The sequence below is a fragment of the Nyctibius grandis genome, chromosome 3 (assembly GCF_013368605.1).
Source record: "Nyctibius grandis isolate bNycGra1 chromosome 3, bNycGra1.pri, whole genome shotgun sequence".
Classification (NCBI taxonomy): Eukaryota; Metazoa; Chordata; class Aves; order Nyctibiiformes; family Nyctibiidae; genus Nyctibius; species Nyctibius grandis.
In genome coordinates, this window is record NC_090660.1 from 97,495,465 (window position 1) to 97,515,923 (window position 20,459).

Genomic DNA, 20,459 nt, shown 5'->3' on the forward strand with positions numbered 1-20,459 from the left:
GTGTTTCGGGGGTTGGTGGCAGGGGAGCAGGTAAGAGGAAGAAAGTAGTTTTAAAAACAGGGGTATTAGAAAGGCAAGTCCCTTACTTCAGTCTTTTTCCTAAGTGGTTAAAAGAACTATGCAGCAGCTCCACAACCCTTTTTTATATGTACACCTGGGAAGAATACTGAATTCTGTTACTTTCCTCAGTGTTACCCTGATGTGGTTTAGACCAGATGTTTAAATGTTACAGTATGTACATTTTCTTCTCTTCTTCCAAGGCAAAAGCAAAATAAGAGGAATATTTGACTTCACTCCACAAGAGACCTATTTAATAGTTTGGCGGTTATGTAAGTAAAGGTAGCTTGGCTAAGTCAATGTTGACGACATACAGAACGACATGATCCTAATGAGTTGGAAAATATTGGCTCTCATGAGATTCAACCAGATGCTACTGCGCTGAGAAAGCTACTGTATTATTGAATTTCATTTTTATGAGGTAAAATTTATTATTCAACCATTAAGGTATCCCACATGAAATCTTGCATAAAATAGTTTTACAGTTACTTTCTGGAAAGTAGATTTTATTTTAACTTTAAGACATCATTTACATGAGGGATTCAAATGCCTATTTGATCACCTTCAGTAGAGAAACGTAAGGTCTGCAAGCAATTTTCCCAAAAATACCAGATTAATGGAACCGAACTGTCAACAAAATAATGAACTACCTGAATAGGACAAGGAAAAAGTGGTAGCAAGTTCCAGTTTTCCAGAGTAAACTAAAGCCATGTGTGACTGTGTATATGTTTTCTTGGCAAGCTGAAATGGTTAGAAACTGAGCGCTTCGGGTACCTACTAAAAAATAATGAAAAAATACACAGTAAAATCACTCCAGAGGATTAATTATGCTCAACCACTGAAAGATCTTAACTGGCACTATTTTTCTAAAATTTTGGTATTTTGTACACTAATTTTTGTAAAAAAATTGTGAAATTATAACTGTAAAAGAATTTTAATAACATCAATACATCTACTTGCAAAAATGTAGAAAGCATGATGCCTTTCAGATTCATGTTTGTTTCCACATTTATAGTGGATGAAATGCAAAATTGGGATGTTTCACAAGCATGTGCAAGCATAAGAACTAACACATTATTTAACTGACATGTAACATACTGTTGTGCTTGTAGACTAGAAAGATTATAAAATAAAACCAAAACACAAACATAAATTTCCAAAGACCTATGTGTGGTTTGAAGACTTTTTTTGTTCTTTTTTCCTGTTTTAGATGTAATGCATTATCAAAAATAATGCCTTTTTCTCAACCCATAAAAAGATCAAACAGTTGTTTGCAGCTGTTTTATTTATCCATTTCTTATTTTGCATTTTGTCACTTTGTATTCCCATCTACTATTCTTAATTTTCTATTCTTTTTGTTCTTGCACAACTCCTATTTTAGGCAGTATGACTCTTCCTTGTACTTTTTAATGGTAAAGCCTATTCATTCAAGTAATAAGTTTCAATGTTTATATTTATCGCAATTTTTTTTATTGTCTTGGCTTCTCTGAACCCAAAAAATATCAGCTGACATTTGAAAAGAACCTTTGCCAAGTAGGCATTTAAAACTACAGATTACAAAACTGCTCAGGTGTCACTGCAATGAAGGGAGTCAGGTGCTTTCAAAAATTCCATTAAGCCATTACCTGTATCTGCAAATTCCAAATCAGTTATAATAAAAAATGTGCTCTTAGCAGAATTAAATAGTCTCAAGCTAAGGAAGATATAATATGTAAGCATATTTACAATAAATAGTGTAAAAAACTTATATCCTTCTTGAAATATTCATTTTACCTGTCCTCCACAAGTTCTGAGCTCAATCAGCTAGTCACAGTGCTGTATACATCTTTTTACCGGTGGTTTTAAGGTAACAGACCTTACTATGTATGACAAATACAAATTTTAAGTAGTATAGGCACTTCATTTCTAAATTCTGTCAGAAACCAAACATACAGAACTTCCTTTTGAGACTTCAAAACTTACTTTTTCAGACAGCTTGCCTTTGGACAAGTTAATCAAAAGAGAAACTCTCAGACTACCTGATGAAGACAGCAAGTCAAATAACTAACAAACTGTGAAATAGTTGAGGAAAGTGTTTTTCTCCTAGTAGAAAAAGGTTTCTGGAAAGCAGAGGGAGGAAGGTAGGTGGGGGGGCATAAGAGTGTTCAAGTAATTTTCCCTTCCTGGTATTCCATGAATCTATTCACAGCAAGAATTTGTACAGGAAAGAGCTTGAGAGTTTGTTCTGAATCCCTACACCACCTTCAGCCTCAATTAGTTTTGAAGTAAGTTTTGGAGCAGAAAAACATTTCTGCTCCAGATGAAACTGTAGGACAGAACCCCAGATACCAGCTATAAATTCTGCTCCTATGTTTGCGGAAATATACAGTGCAGAGCTCCCTTTTTAAACTACATCCAGAGAAAGTCTTTCAGCAGTTACCCAGCAGACAGGTTCCCAAAGAGGCCTTCGTACCTTGGGAGACTCTCCACAGCATGTCAAAGTGCCAGTAGTCAGGTGTTCTTCCCTGATGTTCTCTCCTCCTCCTGCAACTCAGGTATCTGTACTTGTCTTCCTATTAAATTTTGGCTTAACTTTTACTGATTTTCTACTTTAACTCCTTCTACCTGCTTTTCCTTGCTTTGGCTTCCCCTTCATCTCTCTTCCCTTTTTATTAGTTGATCATCTTTCTCCCTTTTTCCTTCCTTTCAATTTTTTCTTTCTTTTTTACCCTAATTCACCTGTTCTTCTTTCCCTCTAGTATGTCTTAGCCCATATCGTAAGCACAGTTTCAGTGATGGAGTTTTAAAACTGGAGGAGATGGCTGTGTTGGAAAAAGTATACAACTAGGGACCATAATTTCTGCTAAAAAACTTCTATGCTGAGAGGATACAAAAGCTTGTGGTACCACTTTTGAGTTCAAGTAATACTGAATCAATATGTTATGGAGGCACATCACTCACTCACAGAAAGCACCTGGCACAAAGCCTCAATAAAGACATAAAGAGCTCAGCAACAACTGTTTCATCCCAATAACTCTCTTCAATCACGGCATAAAAAGTGGTAATACAGACATAGGCAGTTGAGAAAGATGTAGGCTATGTAAACAAATGGCAAACATATTTGAGACTAGCTATGTGCAAGTAGTAAACTATAGAAGAAAAATTTGACATCTTAGTATATTTTCAAAATTGGCAGAACACATCTGGAAGGGTAACTCATAACTAGAACATTTCTATAGGAGGGCACAGTTTGCTCACAAAGGACAAAAAAGCATGGTGGTGTACTATGTATCAAGAATGTGTAAAATCCTGTGATCCAGACTGTCGGTAGGCAGATTTGCTGGAAACCTCTGGGTAATAGCCAACCATTAAAAATAGGAAGACAAACTACATAAGCCCTTTCTTTTTTTTTGAGAATAATGTCGTGTCTGAGCTGGGCTTTTTTATTTATCTTTAACAGGGCGGGGGAAGAATCTAGAGACATAGCTGTTTGTCCTGCTATATTTCTAATTAGTTAGAAAGATGGCTTTTAGAAGCTTGAAAATGTAAAGGTAGAAGACAATTTGGGCAACAGTACTCATGAAACACACAGTTTATGATTCTTGTCACCACAGAATGAAAGCAATGAATTTCAAGAGAGAGATCCCCTTGGAAACAGGATAAAGTGAAGGTAAGAAGATCTTCAATTATATTGTTAATTTTTCCTGCAAGAACACTACAATTTCGTAGAAACAAAACTCAGAAAAAGCCAAGGAACACAGGGAAAGAGCTATAAAAGAAAATAAAACAGATGTGTTTATATTTGCATTATTTGTACAAAACTGATCAAAGAAACAATTAATCCACAACATCACAATGATGGAAAGCTATTTTCTTGAAGTACTTTTGTACTACTTCAGTGCATAGCTACAAACGAGCTGTGATCAGATGGAAAATTCAATACAATGACAAAAAGGCTGTTATTTCCCTGAGATGGTAGGTTATACAATAAAAGCTCATCTGTACACCCACAGAGATACAATGGCAGGAGGGGGAGCCCAAATAATACCCTGCTGGGCTACTCCCAGGTCCACCACAGGAGCCATCAGCACATCAAAGGCTGATCTGCACAAGCCCAGAGGTGTACAGGGGCATGCAATGGCAGGCGGGAAACCGAATGAAGGACTTGCAAGCAACGTTCATTAGCTGTTTTTCTATGTTGCAGAAACAAAGCTAAATGTTAGTAGAAGCATATCAGTAATTAACAGATGTGCCTTGTTTACCAGAAAGTTCCTTATTGACCATATTATCCTCATAGTTACTTCACTGGGGAAAAAAAAAAAAACAAAAAAACACCACCAAAAAAATCTGAAATTACAACTTCCCTGTTCAATTACTGTCAGGTTTTTTTTAGAAGCTTGCATACATACATGTTACTGTTAAAGTACGTGGAAGCTGACACTAAGTACAAGGATAATTTTCAACAAGGCATGATACTAAATTTTACACAAAGGTATGGTAACAAAAGGTAGTAGACTTAGAGAATCAACTAAACCAAGAATCAGGGCAAAAGGGTAGATGAGATTCATTTCATAGCCTTGAACTCAAAGCTGTGTTCATCTAGTTAACGCAAAGTACAACTACAAAAGTATAAAATTTACCAGGTCAAGCGTTAAGCCACGAACAATAGAAGATCAAAACAAGTGTACTATACTGTTCATTTACTTTATTGTAAGTACTTAAAATGTGCACTTCAGATTTCTATTCTGCAGATATATTGTTAGCATGGTTGTATCACAGCTCAGTGAACTGAAGGACCAAAACATGTTAAATGATGGAACAGGTTAGTCTGGAACTGTGCAAACCCTAAGACCATCTGAAATGATCAAATGAGTGTATTTTCACATTTCTCCGAGGTTTGGATTGTAAACCTGCTACCTTCAGAAGTACCAGCACTTGAAAATAAAATCTCACAATCTCATCCTTAGGTGACCCACACAGAATCAAGGAATGAAGAGAACCAGTGACTTTTGGGAAAGAAGGAAAAACTAAGCACTTAAAACATTTATTCCAAGGGTTACATATGTGAAAAATACAACAGTTCTTTTGCATCATCAGATCAAGACAGATTCAACTTTAAAAAACAGGACTGAAAAGGGAAACTAGGACTGAGCAAAATAGGACTGATAAAGACTTCCAGCGGCAGTCTAATCTACCATTCTGCTTCAAGTCATGATTTACTACATCGGTCATTCTCCTAACACATTCTCCAAGACTGGTAATGATGGAGATTCCAAAAGATCTCAATTATTCTTCTTAGGTGTTTATTCACAACAGATAAACAATAATGGGTCTAAATAATAGTGGGTCTAAATTATTCTAGCCTGCATAGAAATATAAAGAAGGAATACATTATCTTCTTCCAAATGACCTTTATGCACTTGAAGACTGTGGTCTCCTCTGTAAACTGGCCAAATTCCTTAACTTACTCCCAAAAACCACAGATGTGTTGCAAAAGGATGACAGGTAAACAATTTCATTATTTATATCATCATCACTGAGACTTGCCTATCTTCAGCAGTTCCACAACAGTTAAGTAACGTTTATTTATGAAACTGGATGAGAAATATTTGCAGCCCTTTAAAAAAATTCAATGTTTGCCATTGATTGATAAAACCCTTAATAATCCAGTATTTTTTATTTCCTCCAACAGTTTCACCTCTGAATGATCTTAAGTTACAACACTGCACCATATAAGGTAGCAAGGCTGGATGTTTCAGATGAGGGAAGCATGGAAAAATTATCCTGTATGGGAAAATTAAATGCATCCAGAAATTGGTGCCAAGAAGTGAAGTTTGGTGGCTTAGCTTATATCCTGGATTTTAAGCATAAGCCATAAATACCCATATACATACAAAAAAATTTCTGTCTGTTAACTACTACAAGTAAAAACCTGGATTTAAAGGATATAGTTGTATGCACATTCACTAGCAGTGCTCTGTACCATAACAAACACTTAACCAAAAGCATAACACATTTACCTGAAGTCTGGAAAACCTCATTCAGTAAAGCTTCATTTACCACCACTGAACTGACGTTTCCAACAGGATGACACCAGCTCTGATAAATAGTTTGGAGCAGAAGGGTTTGAGCTCTAGTTGCTTGAACTGTCAAATTAGGAAGCTCAAATATGCATTCTGCTAGTGGGACATGAGCTCTCTTGGTCCTGTTTAAAATATTGAGAGAAGAAAAAGGAAAATCATTACTTTGGTTCATAAAAATAACAATTTAAAAACTTCGAGAATACCAGACTATAAGCAGTTAGTTTGTAAGGTTGGAGCTGTGTGCCTGTTCAATTTCTTCTTGTAATAGCTGATTCTACTTATACTGAAATTTACCCTAAATAGGACTTTTGTTACATGATTTAACTTTACATCTCCCTCCAAAACACAAGAGGAAAAAATCATATCTTTTTATCTAATTATCTCTTGGTTTTAAAATATTTAATAAAAGCAATTCCAAGTGCTTCCACAAAAATAAGAGCTACTCATAAAATTGTGCAGTTACTAACACAGAAGAAATCTGTTGAAAAGTTGCATTTTCTGGATTTTTTTAATTTAAAAGCTTACAGTGAATCACTAAATGATATATGTCCAGTGATCCAAAAAAACATGCAGAAAATATCCATACAACAAAAAACAAAGAGCCCCACATTCCATATTTCTCCTCATATTCCATATTTGTCTGACACAGAACTCATTAAGTGATTCTACTATTTTTCAATGCCTTCTACCTTATCACTGGGGAGGAGGAACAGGTGGAGACAGGCTTTTAGAGGGCAGTGCAAGGTAAAGGACATGCTGTTTGGAAATAAATTCTTCTGTGACAATATAGTCCACTATCAACAAGAAGGCTCTACCACAACTATAGCGAAGTCAGTGTGTTACTTTTTCTTCCTAATATATACACTATTACCTGTAATTAAGCAACAGACTGATTTGCTACATTCAACAAAAACTGCAAATCACAGAATCACTCAGGTTGGAAGAGACCTCATGGATCATCGAGTCCAACCGTTGCCCTGACACCACCATGTCAACTAGACCATGGCACTAAGTGCCATGTCCAGTCTTTTCTTAAACACATCCAGAGATGGTGACTCCACCACCTCCCTGGGCAGCCCGTTTCAATGTCTAATGACCCTTTCTGAGAAGAAATTCTTCCTGATGTCCAACCTGAACCTCCCCTGGCAACGCTTGAGGCTGTGTCCTCTTGTCCTATTGCTAAAATTTGAACTTGCTTTCCTAGAATTTCCTAGAGTGTAAGTCCAACCTCTGTAATTTATCAATTTAAGCAGAAAAGGTGTGCATAAGTAAAGGAGTATATAAGGTGATTCTGTACTTAGGGAAATCCATGCCTGCAAAACAAAATGCTATATACACAATAAGATGTGTATATAGCAAGATTGAACAGACAGCACAAACCATTTACATTTATGCAGAATTGAAGTTGGAAAACTAGATATGCATGTTAGTAAAGCTTTTGCAGGCATTACATGGAAATAAATGTACTGCACGGTGATATCAATCAGAATGTTTCCTAGTACTCCTGTGTTTTCAAGCCATGTATTGTGATCTTTTATTATTTATCTCATTGCAGAAGTGCACTGTAACATTTTTCCTTTCTGGCCTTTTCCTATCTGTTCTTTCTCGTTCTGTTACCCTTTCAGATAACTGTATTTTGTACTCTTCCTTCTCATTTATGAGTAAGATTAAAACTAAATATTTCTGAAAAAAAAGTGTAAAAGATGGGTTCCCTAATGCAAAATTGGGAAGGCAGAAAGAAGGTAGAAAATCTTTTTTTTAGCAAAATTCAGGATGAACATGACTCCACAATAATTCGCAGTAATTCCACCTAAATTAACACATTTGTGTTAACAAATTAATGTACTTTAGGAAGGGATCTGTGAAGAGCTGTGACAATCACAGCATACAATAAGACAGTGGAAAAGATTTTGCTTTATAAGTTTGACTATTCATTTAATACATAATTACAAGCTACTGTACTGAACTATGCTAAATTTAAAACTTAAAAGTTTCACATAAAATATTCCCTTATGGGTAAAATACTGTATGAATTTTTTTAACAATATGCAAATTCTATGCTTATTGTACTTTAACAATCCCATAGGAATGAAGTCTACTGGTCCTTTTCTGATAACTTTGGAGGAATGGGAAGTTGAAGAAAATAAATCCTTTTTTATAGAAAAAAAAATCAAGGCGGGTGGAACTATTGTACCATGTGTGCAGCAAATGTTGCTTAAAGGAAATTTTAACTAGACCTGGCTAGTGATGAAAGTGCATTTATAATTCAGGATTTATTATAATAGTTTTGAAACACAAATAATGCATTTAAAAAAACTTAAAATACTAAGTTTGCTACCAGACTGCACCTGTTAATACAGAAAACCCATCATTAATAAGGTACTGAGCTACATTTAACCAAGTTTTATGACCCAAGAGATATATTCAAGCAATAAGTGAAAATACAAGTACAAATAATTTTTTCAGTAAACCAAGTCAGATCTGTGTTTCTATATTGTATCATTAAATTTGTATTAAGCAACTGAATGTGACTTCATATCAAAACTCATCACCATATTAAAACAGTTACTGCACATAGTTGGAGTCTAAAACCACTATTTAAACTGCACTTTAAAACTGGTAACAACAATGGAAATAATTATTTCTCAAATCTTTACACTGAAGAGTTAAGATGCAGTCCTGAACATATGTTCATTTAACTGAACAGGTTAAAAAAACTACCCATTCAAACATTCTTCTCTAGGGGAAAATAAATCCTAATGTAACTAGCAGGATAGGCTACTCATTAAAGCTGAACTTGGACAAGTTCCAGAATAAATTTAAGGAAATATGAACAAGCAAGTCTTGCTGTGTAGTGGCATGGAGTGAAAATGAATCTGTCCTAATTAAATGATTTTCAAATACACGTTGGTTGTACCCAGTTTGCTGACAAACTGTAATACAGACTTGCTGAAATATTTGGATAAATCTGGCGTACCATTAAAGAAAATAGTTTTCTTCGCTGTTTTTGAATGAAAACATGAATTGGTCCTTATTATACACCGTGCATAGGCACCAATATAACCAATCCATGTAAGTTCACAGGCTTCCTATGAAATATTTTCAGGTCGTAGACTTTAGGAATAGCAACTCATTCTTTTAAAATCAACACCTCAGAGTGACTGAAAGAATATAGTGGTGAACAGCTGGCTCCAGAGGTTTATATAAAGTCCCCAACTGCAAAGCTGAAACCTGCAAAATGTTTCCAAAAATATAATTCTTGTTATTACTCATATCCTGTACAGCAAAATACTATTAGTTCATTTTTTCCAAAATAACAAAACCATTAACCTGCTACTAGAACCCAGCAACTGTGCCTTAGAAGAACCTGAATGTAATTTAAACACCTAAATAATTTCAGTCAGCATTTGCACACCTTTCCTCTTAGGCAACACAAAATGTATGCTGGTTTTATATTTGACGTGACAAAGGCTTCATCTACATACGTACAACAAATCCATCTTTATTCTTAATTTGATCTTTCATATCAACTTAAAGAAAATGACAATTTTGATCCTTTTTCTTAACATTTAAGCAACTATTATTGGGTAAGGGAAACAATGTCTAGCTACTTAATGACAAATATCAAACCTCTGAAGGGAATGTGCAGGGAGAAGAAAAAAGGGAAAGGAAGTTAACCACTACAGTCTTGGAATGACTGTTTTTTTAAATGCAAGACTGAAGTCACTACTATCACAATAAAAACAGTTATACCACACATCTGCATATGCTAACATAATTTTCAGTCTTCAGACAGCAACACACAGTTATTGGTGCTAGAGGACCAATTTAATTATTATCAAAAAATAATGATAAAACCTGCTTTGGAACACTTCATTCCAAAAATATCTCCAAGACTGATGTCTTCAAAACTCTTCGGCTCTTCTATAGGCTTACTAAAGGCTGCCTGACATCTTATGTCATCTCTTACAGGTGACTCTTCAGCAGCTGCAGCTGCCTTTGCCTCCTATTTGTAGGAAACTGCTAATCACACAATTTAATACAACAGAGAAAACAATGAACTTCAATATTCACCAACTTTTTTCTTTTTTTCGATGAATAAAAAAAATTAACTTTTCCTTTCTGAAAATTTTAGAGATGGGATTAGAAGGGAACAACACAATCATTTCAAAACTGACTTCTGTATAGTAGAACAACAGTTCTGGAATTGAAATTGTCAGTGACAAAAACTGTTTGTAAAATGTTAATTCATATGTGAACTTCAGAAAAAAAAATACAGATTTCCTGGAAACAACTGTGAAAACAAAACAACACAGGCAAAGTACAAGCTTTAATATGTCTTAGAAAATGAACGGAGAATACTCATTCACGGTACAGTGTGTGTCTTAATGGAACAATAAAATTTACCTTCATATAGCAAAGTAAAAATAAATGCATTATTACAAGAATAAAAATAATTACTAAAATCAAACAAATTTCTAAAAGGAAGAAACCTTGCAAAAAAAAAAATCCCTTTGAAGCAAAGAATGCAAGACTCTGGACATACATGTTAGGAGCTCTAAACCTGGATTGTTTTTAAAATCTTTTAGTTTGTTTTGTTACATCTGGACATTAAAAATTATGATCATTAGATTAAAAATTATGATAGTTACATGCGAATAACAGTACTGGTTTGTGAAGCAACAAGGAAGTGAGAAGCAGTGACCTCAGCAGGATGGTTACTGTAACTTTATCTGCTGTGAGACATCAAGAGAAAATGTTGAAGGCTGCAAGAAAAAACAAAGACCTGGAATGTGAGGGTAGGGAAGTCTTAATTTCCCTCAGCTCAAATCCAGCCACACTAAGCATCAGATGAGTCTTTCCACCCACTTAATTAAAAGTTTAAGATAGAAGGCAAGAAAGCAGTCTACCTCCACTTCCAGTTAAGTCGTTGCTCATTTGCCTCAAAATACAATAGATTTGAACTAAAAATTTGTTGATACCAAAAAGGGATAACCCAACAAGGGGCTGGGTTTTCAGTCTTACTTTTGGACACATGATAAACTAAGGTGGCTGCTGAAACTGTAATCAGGAACATGTTAAACTTGCAGCTGCATTAGAGAAAGATATTTAGGATGTTTAGATCAAATTCAGCTTACTGGCTTGGGGAAAGCTCATCAATGGGACACATTCTAGGGATCTGAACTCCCATCAAATTGCAATTTGAGGTCAGTCACTAACTGCTATTTCTTCCTTTGAAAAAAAATCCTTTTCTAATCACTAGTTAATACTTGTCTCCAGAAAGAATCATTAAAGTGATATGAACAAACTATAAAAGAGTAAAATTCCATGTTCTCTGCTCTGAGGAAACTACAATATGAGCCCTCAGTCTTCTTTATGTCCTTAATATATATGGTTAGCTTTGCACACATCATCAACAAACTTAATCTTGTGTATAAAGTTGTATCTTTGAAGAACTGCATCTTCAGAACTCCACAAGGTGTGTGTGGGAAATTAGAAAACAAGGGATAAGAGTATCTCCTCACAAAATGTGATTAATGCCAATTCAGGACATTTTTTTCTTACTTACACTTTAAGCTATTCTTTCTTTACTTCTGCAAGAAGGTCCATAACTTTTTTACTTGAATATAGGAATCTTATTGTCATTGATTGTGAATATTAGTCGGCACAAGAGAATGGATATGACATTTAGCTGCATTATGTCCAATGAGAATCAAATATAAGGACCATGAGAAAAATCAGTACTTATTACAGTGACCAGAGATCAAAACATATTAAAAAACAAAAACAAAAACAAAAAACACACAGAAAGAAGTCTGGAAAGAAGCAAGGACTTTCTATAGGAAACCACTGGCTTGATGAAGGTAGTACAGAGGGAATCATACCAGAAGCTGAGCACTTTTACATCTACAATTTGAGTTATGCCTTTTATCTTTTCAGGAGAACCAGCTCCTACTTGGAAAACCAGCAATGCCAAAATAAATGCAATCATTATGATTTATCTGCTAGTAAATTATAGTTTCTTAGGGGTGGGGAGAAATCAGTTGGAACTCAGAGATGCTGTAATTAAACACCTGCAGATGACCAAGACCACCAAAACCACCAGAGGTAACCAGGTAAAAGTTGCTAGTGTCTATAAATCTCCAAACAGCAAAGATCTGTGTTTATTAAAACAAAGCAAATGTTACATTTTTTGCAGCTTTTGTAAATCCAGTATCATTGCTTTGGATACCACAGTGTAATCCAATGTCACTAGCCACACGGGTGGAACAGGGTTCAGGGAACTGCCTTCCCACAGAGCAGCCTGCTTTACTGTCCAGAGAAGCAACCCCTCTCCCTCCCCACTTCACACACTCCCAGAAGCAGCAGCAACAGCCATTAGATCAATCCTCTAAACCTGCCACACAGAGCCATTTGGTTGCCATTAGCAGGTGAAACCAGGAGCCAGGAGGGCTCAGAAACATGCTCGTGCTCAGTGAAGAAAACTGCATGTACGAATGCAGTCATCTGCTGAACATGATGCCACAAAACAGGAACAGGACACAATGGATCTCCATTTGGCAAGGAGATCCATGCTTAACCTGGTGTTATTAGGGCAGCAAGAGTCACAACTGTGGAAGCCCTGAGAACAGCAACTACTTCCATCATCCTTTCATGCTGTCAGAAGTAAGAGCAGCAGCTCTCACAGAAACTATCCCTCCAATCTGAGGGAAATTCACACAGTCAATTCAGCAGCTAATAATACAGTCATTTACAAGATATTTTTGTAGGACAGAATTTTGTTGAACTACTAGGAGCACAAAAATGTAGATTTCTATACAATATGATCTTTTAAAATTGCACTATTTTGTTTTTAAGTTACTGCCAAATTACCTTATTCCCAGAAGAGCTGCAAAATTTGGCAACTTAAATACAAATTCGTAATCTCCTAATAAATTTATTTCAAAATGTGCAGATATTTCATTTGTTAGTCAATTCCACTCTATTAATGATTTCAAATTTCAAACTCTTTTCCTACCTCAAATTGGCAATGTGACTTTCCTCTTTTCTATTTCTTACAACACTTTGGAAATTATCAAACATGTTCAAAAATTAAATATACATTATCTACAAGAAAACAGCCCAGCTCATGGGCCCTATCTATGGTGAGGAACTTTCCGTTTGCCAGAGCCAGCACAGCTGACCAGACATGACCCTTTGCTGTAGAAGGAAAAACTTGAGCGTAGAGCTGTATTTTATGCAGCAGAAAAGTTGCTATCTCAGGAGTCTGACCCTTCTCCAAACAACACAGAGACGACGAACTCTCAAGAATGTAGATACAGTGAACAGAGGCTTTGATTTCTTCTCATCTGAAGACAGCTCCTGAAGTAAGGATATTAGCAAGTCTTGCAAGCTAGGAAGAGTGGCTTGTGAGAGTTAACTGAGAGAGAAGACAGGCAGTGTTTAAGGCCAGACTGGACAAGGCTTTGAGCAACCTGGTCCAGTGGAAAGGTGCCCCTGCCTGTGGCAGGGCAGTTGGAACTAGATGATCTTTAAGGTCCCTTCCAACCCAAACTATTCTATGATTCTGTGATTCTAAGATAGCTCCTCTCTTTGGGGAGCAAGGAAGAGGAACTGCCTCAAGCAGGAACAGTCACAAGGACAGATCCACAGACTTTGTCTCACAAAAAGTTCTCTAAATAACTTGTAGAGCATCCTCTCAACCCTTGTAGACACAGCAAGACAGAAAGTGACAGAAGACAACAGTGGCTTTTAAGAAGGGAAGAGGCACAAAAAGGCCCACAGAACTGCCTTCCTCTCACAGGTTTCAAATCGTAAGAGGAAAAAGGAAAAAAAAAAACAATACAGTGGGATTAGCAGATTTGGGATTAGGGCACAAGGATAGAGAATAGACACCAAGAAAAAAATAAAACAAATAAGAAAACACAAAGGAAAAGAAGCATCTTCAGAGTATTTCCAATAAAATGCTTGGAAGATGGGAAGAATAATATAAGAACAGAAGAATCTCAAAGCACATGTGAAGAGAACAAGCTGTATGCCTGAATCTTCTTTGAAAGAGCTTGGAAACTGAAAGAAGGGACCAGAAAAAATAAAATTATTTTTAGAGCATTAAGAGGAAGATAGTTGTGGAATAAAATGCTGACAATGGGAACGAAACAAAATACTCAGATCTAACCCATACACACACTAATACACAAACCTCCTTTCCTGCCCGCCTCGCAAATTTCTCATATATACCACTTTTGAATAGTCTTAACTGAGCTCTACGTACTCCCATGAAAATTGTGTGAAATCGAAAAGAAGTGACCAAGTAATTATCCTTTTTCTTGAGATTATTAACAGCTGCAAAGTTGTTAGAAGATGGACCACAACTCACTGAAAGAAGCACAAAACTCCCCTTTTGTTTCCTCTCTGAAATGTTCAAAGATCTTGGGAATTAACACCATTTCAAATTCCCTGCTAAAGATTCAAGAGCTGAACACAACGCCAACTTCAAGTAAACACTAACAACTGATCTAAGAAACTTTGTCCAGAAAGGTAAGGTGGTTAGGATTTGAGGTTTTCCATTAATTTCTTCTACTAAATACTTTTTATTTTGTTTCATAAATGGATAAAATCTTTTGGTGGAAAAAGACGCATTTACAGTCAGAGAAAAAAGGTTGTTTGAAATTCTGGCAATTTTTTTACAGCTAGACTATAAAGATCAGACAGGTAAGAAGGTGAATGTCTGCATTAGCTAAAACAAAATAAATATTTGAATGAAAATATTCCCACGGAAAAGAACAAGCACATCTGGGTCCCAGAGGGAACAAGCATGAGGAGAATACAGCAAACAAACGATACTGGACACAGGACAGTATGCTTCTCCTACCTAGAGATGAACACAGATGCAGAAAAGCTGCTAAGGTATTACGGACAGCTGAACAGGTGAACATGCACATAAGTCTTTATATTTATTTGTTGCTCTGAGTGAAAGTAAATACAGCTGCTTTTTTTTGTTAATAAAATGTTTTTAGTCACCATTTATCATGGTTATCAAATTCAACTGAGTGTCACATTATAATGCTTGTAAAAATAGGTGCATAATTTAAGACTAAGGAGTTTCTGGTACCTCACTCCAGGTGGAAATGAAGCCTACCACTCAGGAGTGAAGCTCAGCTTGTCCAGCAACATAACAATGCTCCAAAAGCATAACAAAGGTAACCATAAAAAGATAAACAAAATGAGCAATTCTATATAGCTTATTCAAATAAGCATATCACTTATTCAAGAAGCCTTTAAACACATAGCCTGGGAATTATCTGGCACACAAGGTGAATTATACAATTTCAGAAACATAATCCTACAGGGAACTATAGTAAAAGTCCTAATGCATGAAAGACAATCTAATTTTTTCTTCAAGTTATGGTATTTAACAACTACAATTTTTAAAACAGTGTTTTCAATCCTATCAACTCCCATGACATTTTCTTAAAAAAGAAGATGCAAAGAAAAAAAGTGAAACGTAAGAGAGCAACTGTAACGCTATAGTACATTCCTCCAAATTTCTGTGTAATAGCCAACATTTGAATGGGGCTGGCTAGCAAGATGACACCACGTTGATCTCTATGCCCTTCAGTTTCAGGGTGCAGGTTTCAAGCAGGTTACACCCTTATTTGCCAACTAATAAGGGTCAAATGGAGGCTCCAGTAACAGTCTGTGGCTCTGCATACTGTTTATATCTGTTAACTTGGTCCCCACCAGTTTCAGGCCACATCAGCTAGCACTTTCTCAAACAACGCTGAAGAGATCAATCACGCCAGAAGCTGTCTGACCATATCCTTCTTAGCTTTTTTTTTTTTCCCTCCTTTTGGGAGTGGAAGGGAAAGCTACAGGTAAGCATGTGGATATGAACTGAGCCTCATGAGGCTACCGGGCCTCAGGGCCACAGATTGGTTTCTGGAATTATTTAGTAGTATGGATTCCAGCTCAGAGATTGTATTTCTCTTTGTGATTCACAGATACACTTAAACGGAAAAAAAAAAGCCACCAAATTGCAAGCAAAATTCTGGAGAAATAAAGGACAAACACTCTGTGTGAAGAACTGCCACCAGCAGATCTTTGTGGCTAGAGTTTACATGGGTAAAGCCTCAAAAACTGAGAATATCACTGAAAGTCCTAACCAGACATTTTCTACAGAGTGGTAACACTAAGGAAGAGAAACAGAATTTCCAAATATATCCGATGCAAAAGGAATATATATTAGGGATTCAAATTTTCTTTAGTATTCATGTTGCATAACAGCACTTCAGCTTTAAGACAGTAAGTTCTTCATACCTTTCACCAATCGCAAGTAAAGCAAAATGTGGCTTTAACCTCAAAAATCCTACACCTTTTGAACTAAATACCATTTACTTGTTCCTAGTACAAATGCCAGCAAATACTGATGGCAACAGTTACTACAGCCAGGATAAAGTATTCACCACGTGCACTCACTTTCCCTGGACAGATATTAGTTAATAGGTTTAATTTACTTTCACTGAAGAGCCTTGACAATTAATTAGTCTAAATAACTACACTGGAAACACTACAGATGACCACCCTTTACTGTCAACTCTGCTGAATTTCCTCCTCATGGACAATACTAAAAAAATACAACTGCTTCCAATTTACATTGATTAAAAGTGCACTTTTAACAGATTTGCTGAATGCTGCCTGCCACATCTGCTGAGAAGCAGTAACATTAGATCTGGACTCTATTTAAAAAAAAATTAAACTAGAGGTTTCCAATTGAAGTTAATTTGTAGTCACACTAATCAAGCTGCAAGTCATGTACTTAGAATGCAAAATCCCTCCAGGAGAGAGGGTCGTTCTTGGTAACTGACAACAGCTCCTTCCATTAGAGTGCAGTTGAAAAGTGCCCCAAAATTTTCATCCTGAAACTCGATACATTAATATCACTGCAGATTAGAAAATGTTCCACACAAGTTCCTTAAGCATCTTCATCCTTATACACAAGCATGGCCTACTTTAACTTTTAGAATTAAAGATACGTTAAACCATGTTATCAATGAAAAATCTCCTGTTAAAACTAAGTGTTAAATCACCCTATATTACTGTTCACAATTTGCTATGATATATTGACATACCTGTTCCTCAAACACAAAGATGCACAGTAAATCAAACTTTTGCAAGTGTCAAATTCATTGCTCACAAAGCCATACCAAAAACAGCTACCAATAAATTAAAAAAAGAATCTGATCTGCTGTTCAATATCTTTATAGATGATCTAGACGTAGGGATTGAGTGCACCCTCAGTAAATTTGCAGATGACACCAAGCTGCGTGGGAGTGTCGATCTGCTGGAGGGTAGGAAGGCCCTTCAGAGGGATTTGGACAGGTTAGATAGATGGGCCGAGACCAACGGCATGAGGTTCAACAAGAACAAGTGCCGGGTCTTACACTTCGGCCACAACAACCCCATGCAGCGCTACAGGCTGGGGGAAGAGTGGTTAGAAAGCGGCCCAGTGGAAAGAGACCTGGGGGTGCTGATCGACAGCCGGCTAAACATGAGCCAGCAGTGTGCCCAGGTGGCCAAGAAGGCCAATGGCATCCTGGACTCTATTAGGAATAGTGTAGCCAGCCGGTCTAGGGAAGTGATTGTCCCTCTGTACTCGGCACTGGTGAGGCCACATCTTGAGTACTGTGTCCAGTTGTGGGCCCCGCACTTCAAGAAAGATGTTGAGGTGTTGGAGCGAGTCCAGAGGAGGGCGACCAAGCTGGTGAAGGGTCTGGAGGGTCTGACCTACGAGGAACGGCTGAGGGAGCTGGAGTTGTTTAGCCTGGAGAAGAGGAGGCTCCGAGGTGACCTTATTGCAGTCTACAACTACCTGAAGGGAGGTTGTAGTGAAGTGGGAGCTGGCCTCTTCTCCCGGGCAACTAGTGATAGGACAAGAGGGCACAGCCTCAGGCTTCGCCAGGGGAGGTTCAGGTTGGACATTAGGAAGAATTTCTTTACAGAAAGGGTTATTAGACACTGGAATGGGCTGCCCAGGGAGGTGGTGGAGTCACCATCTCTGGATGTATTTAAGAAAAGACTGGACATGGCACTTAGTGCCATGGTCTAGTTGACAGGGTGGTGTAGGGGCAACGGTTGGACTCGATGATCCATGAGGTCTCTTCCAACCTGGTTGATTCTGTGATTGTGTGATTCTGATTTAGTATTATGTTGCTTGATGCATTTTTTAAGCAATGGCAGAGAAGTACGCACAATGTTGAAGCAATCTAGCATACTCCCTAGGTTGATTGTTCACACCTGAGGCAATTCTACACAACCACCTCTGCAGAATCCAAGAGAATGACTGCTTCTGTCTGGTCTTGCACTCCCCGTATCACTGGCATATCTCAACAGTTCAAACAGGTTTTTACACGTGCTAGCTCTAACTCACATGATGCTGGTGTGGCTGAAACTGTCTCCTGTCCCATACACTGATGGCATCTGTTCAGTCATGCAATCTCAGCTCTTTTCTGTTTCGAAGGATACCCTGAATTTTCATCTGGCAGTTATATCCAATTACTGACATAACTAATAGTCACAACCGAATGCTACAAAATTAGTTTCATATGTTTTCAACCTGTTTTTGCTTCTGACCCAGGAACTGAGCATGCCCCTCAAATGCCCATGTGAAACACAATCCACATCCAATCTAAATTGACATTACTCTTGATTTACTATGACTAGTCAATAAAGCAGGCTGCCAAAATTGAGACCCAAGTGTCAATTTATTGGAAAACTTCCTAGATTTATGATCTAATGTTCACAGTCTGTGGATACCTGGCTCTGTGTTTCCTGCCAGCAGGGTCCGCTTGCCTCTTACTAGCACAACTGCACTGAACTGCATGACGGCTACATCTCGTGACTCTCAAAAGCTCACAAATCTACTGTGATTTCTAGTTCTAAGCAGCATTACTCCTCTGGACATGCCTTGCAAAGATGTTTCAATCAAAAAAGTAACAAAGACAGATAGCTCATCTGATCCCCATTATACACTTTTAATCCTCTCTTCAGTGAGTAGCAAATCCTAAAATCTCCTACTGTCATCACAGGTGTACCTTGTTGGTAAAGGCCATGTCAGCAGGAGCTAATTTCCTTGCTAAAGAACTTCTTACTGTGCAAGAAACCAGATCTTCTTCTACCACACTGCTTGTGGATCAACATGAATTGCTCTCACTCTGGTCAATTCATTGTGATACCACTAAATGCACACAGGATTTTCAAGACGACCCATAAAGCCAAAATGAGGGGGTGTACATCCTGACTCATACTGGAGCTTATAATGACCTTACAGGATTGTGTAAGGTGTCTAACTATGAAGTCTGTCAATAAGAATACAGTTGTATGGCATACCACTACATGGCTTTGATTGAGAGGGATGTTTGCCTTGTAAGGGATACATGATGGAAGAAAATGGAAGTGAAGCTGTATAAAAATATAAGCAACTTTACAGTAACAGAGGTTTGAGAGAAATCTAAACAGTAATAACACAAGGTCTTTAGAATTCTCAGTTTATGTAATGGTAATATTAAAGTTATGAATTAAAACTAAATTATGTGTACAAAGCAACCATTTGGCAACTACATGACGACAAAGTCAAAATAAAAGCTAAGAAGTCACATAAGAAAACATAAAATACTGATGTTCAGGTTGCTGGCAAAGTATGTTTCTCAATATCATTGTATAATAGTTAGCCAAAAGGAGGTTATGACCTAACATACCAATCTAATGTAAATGTAACAGATTCTAGAGACATAGTAAATATTTACCTTTACAGTTAAAACTGTGTTGAAATATTAAGAACAGCTATATTATACAAATGTTAAGGGTTCAAAAAAACAAAGCCTACAGAAAACGCACATATATATTCCATGTGAGGATATCTGTAATCTAGATTTCTGTAGTGATTTTTCAGTACTGTGAGGCCATATATTAATAAAATAACTATGCCAGGACTGTAATCCACAGCTTTCTCAAGTGAAACAAGTGACATCATTATCTGTAGGCAGCTGAGGTGCCCAGCATATGATACATGTGACTTCCTTTAACAGCAGAGCAAATTTTAAACTTTGTTCAGCTTTTGTCAATAATGGATAGCTCTTCAATAAGAACACTAAAGGAAAGAGACACAATGCCAACACAAATCAAATCTCATGTTGTCAAGAATCCTCCCTCATCAGAAACTGCTTGACTAAAATCAGCACACTGCCTATGTTTAAGCTGAAATTTATTTCTTAAGACAGTATCTGCAGAAAACAGTTCAAAAGAAAGAATCTTTGCAAAAATTCTATCAATTTAGTCTCATAA

At 36.9% G+C, this 20,459-nt stretch overlaps 1 protein-coding gene across 6 annotated transcripts in view; it reads right to left on the bottom strand.

Annotated features, from left to right (window-relative positions):
• VPS13B (vacuolar protein sorting 13 homolog B) overlaps positions 1-20,459 on the bottom strand; it is a 506,220-nt gene that overhangs the window by 386,497 nt on the left and 99,264 nt on the right. For all 6 annotated transcript variants that reach the window (XM_068395717.1, XM_068395718.1, XM_068395719.1 and 3 more), the window contains one exon: positions 6,057-6,241. In XM_068395717.1, coding sequence (XP_068251818.1) covers positions 6,057-6,241 — 185 coding nt within the window. The remainder of the gene's footprint in view (positions 1-6,056; positions 6,242-20,459) is intronic.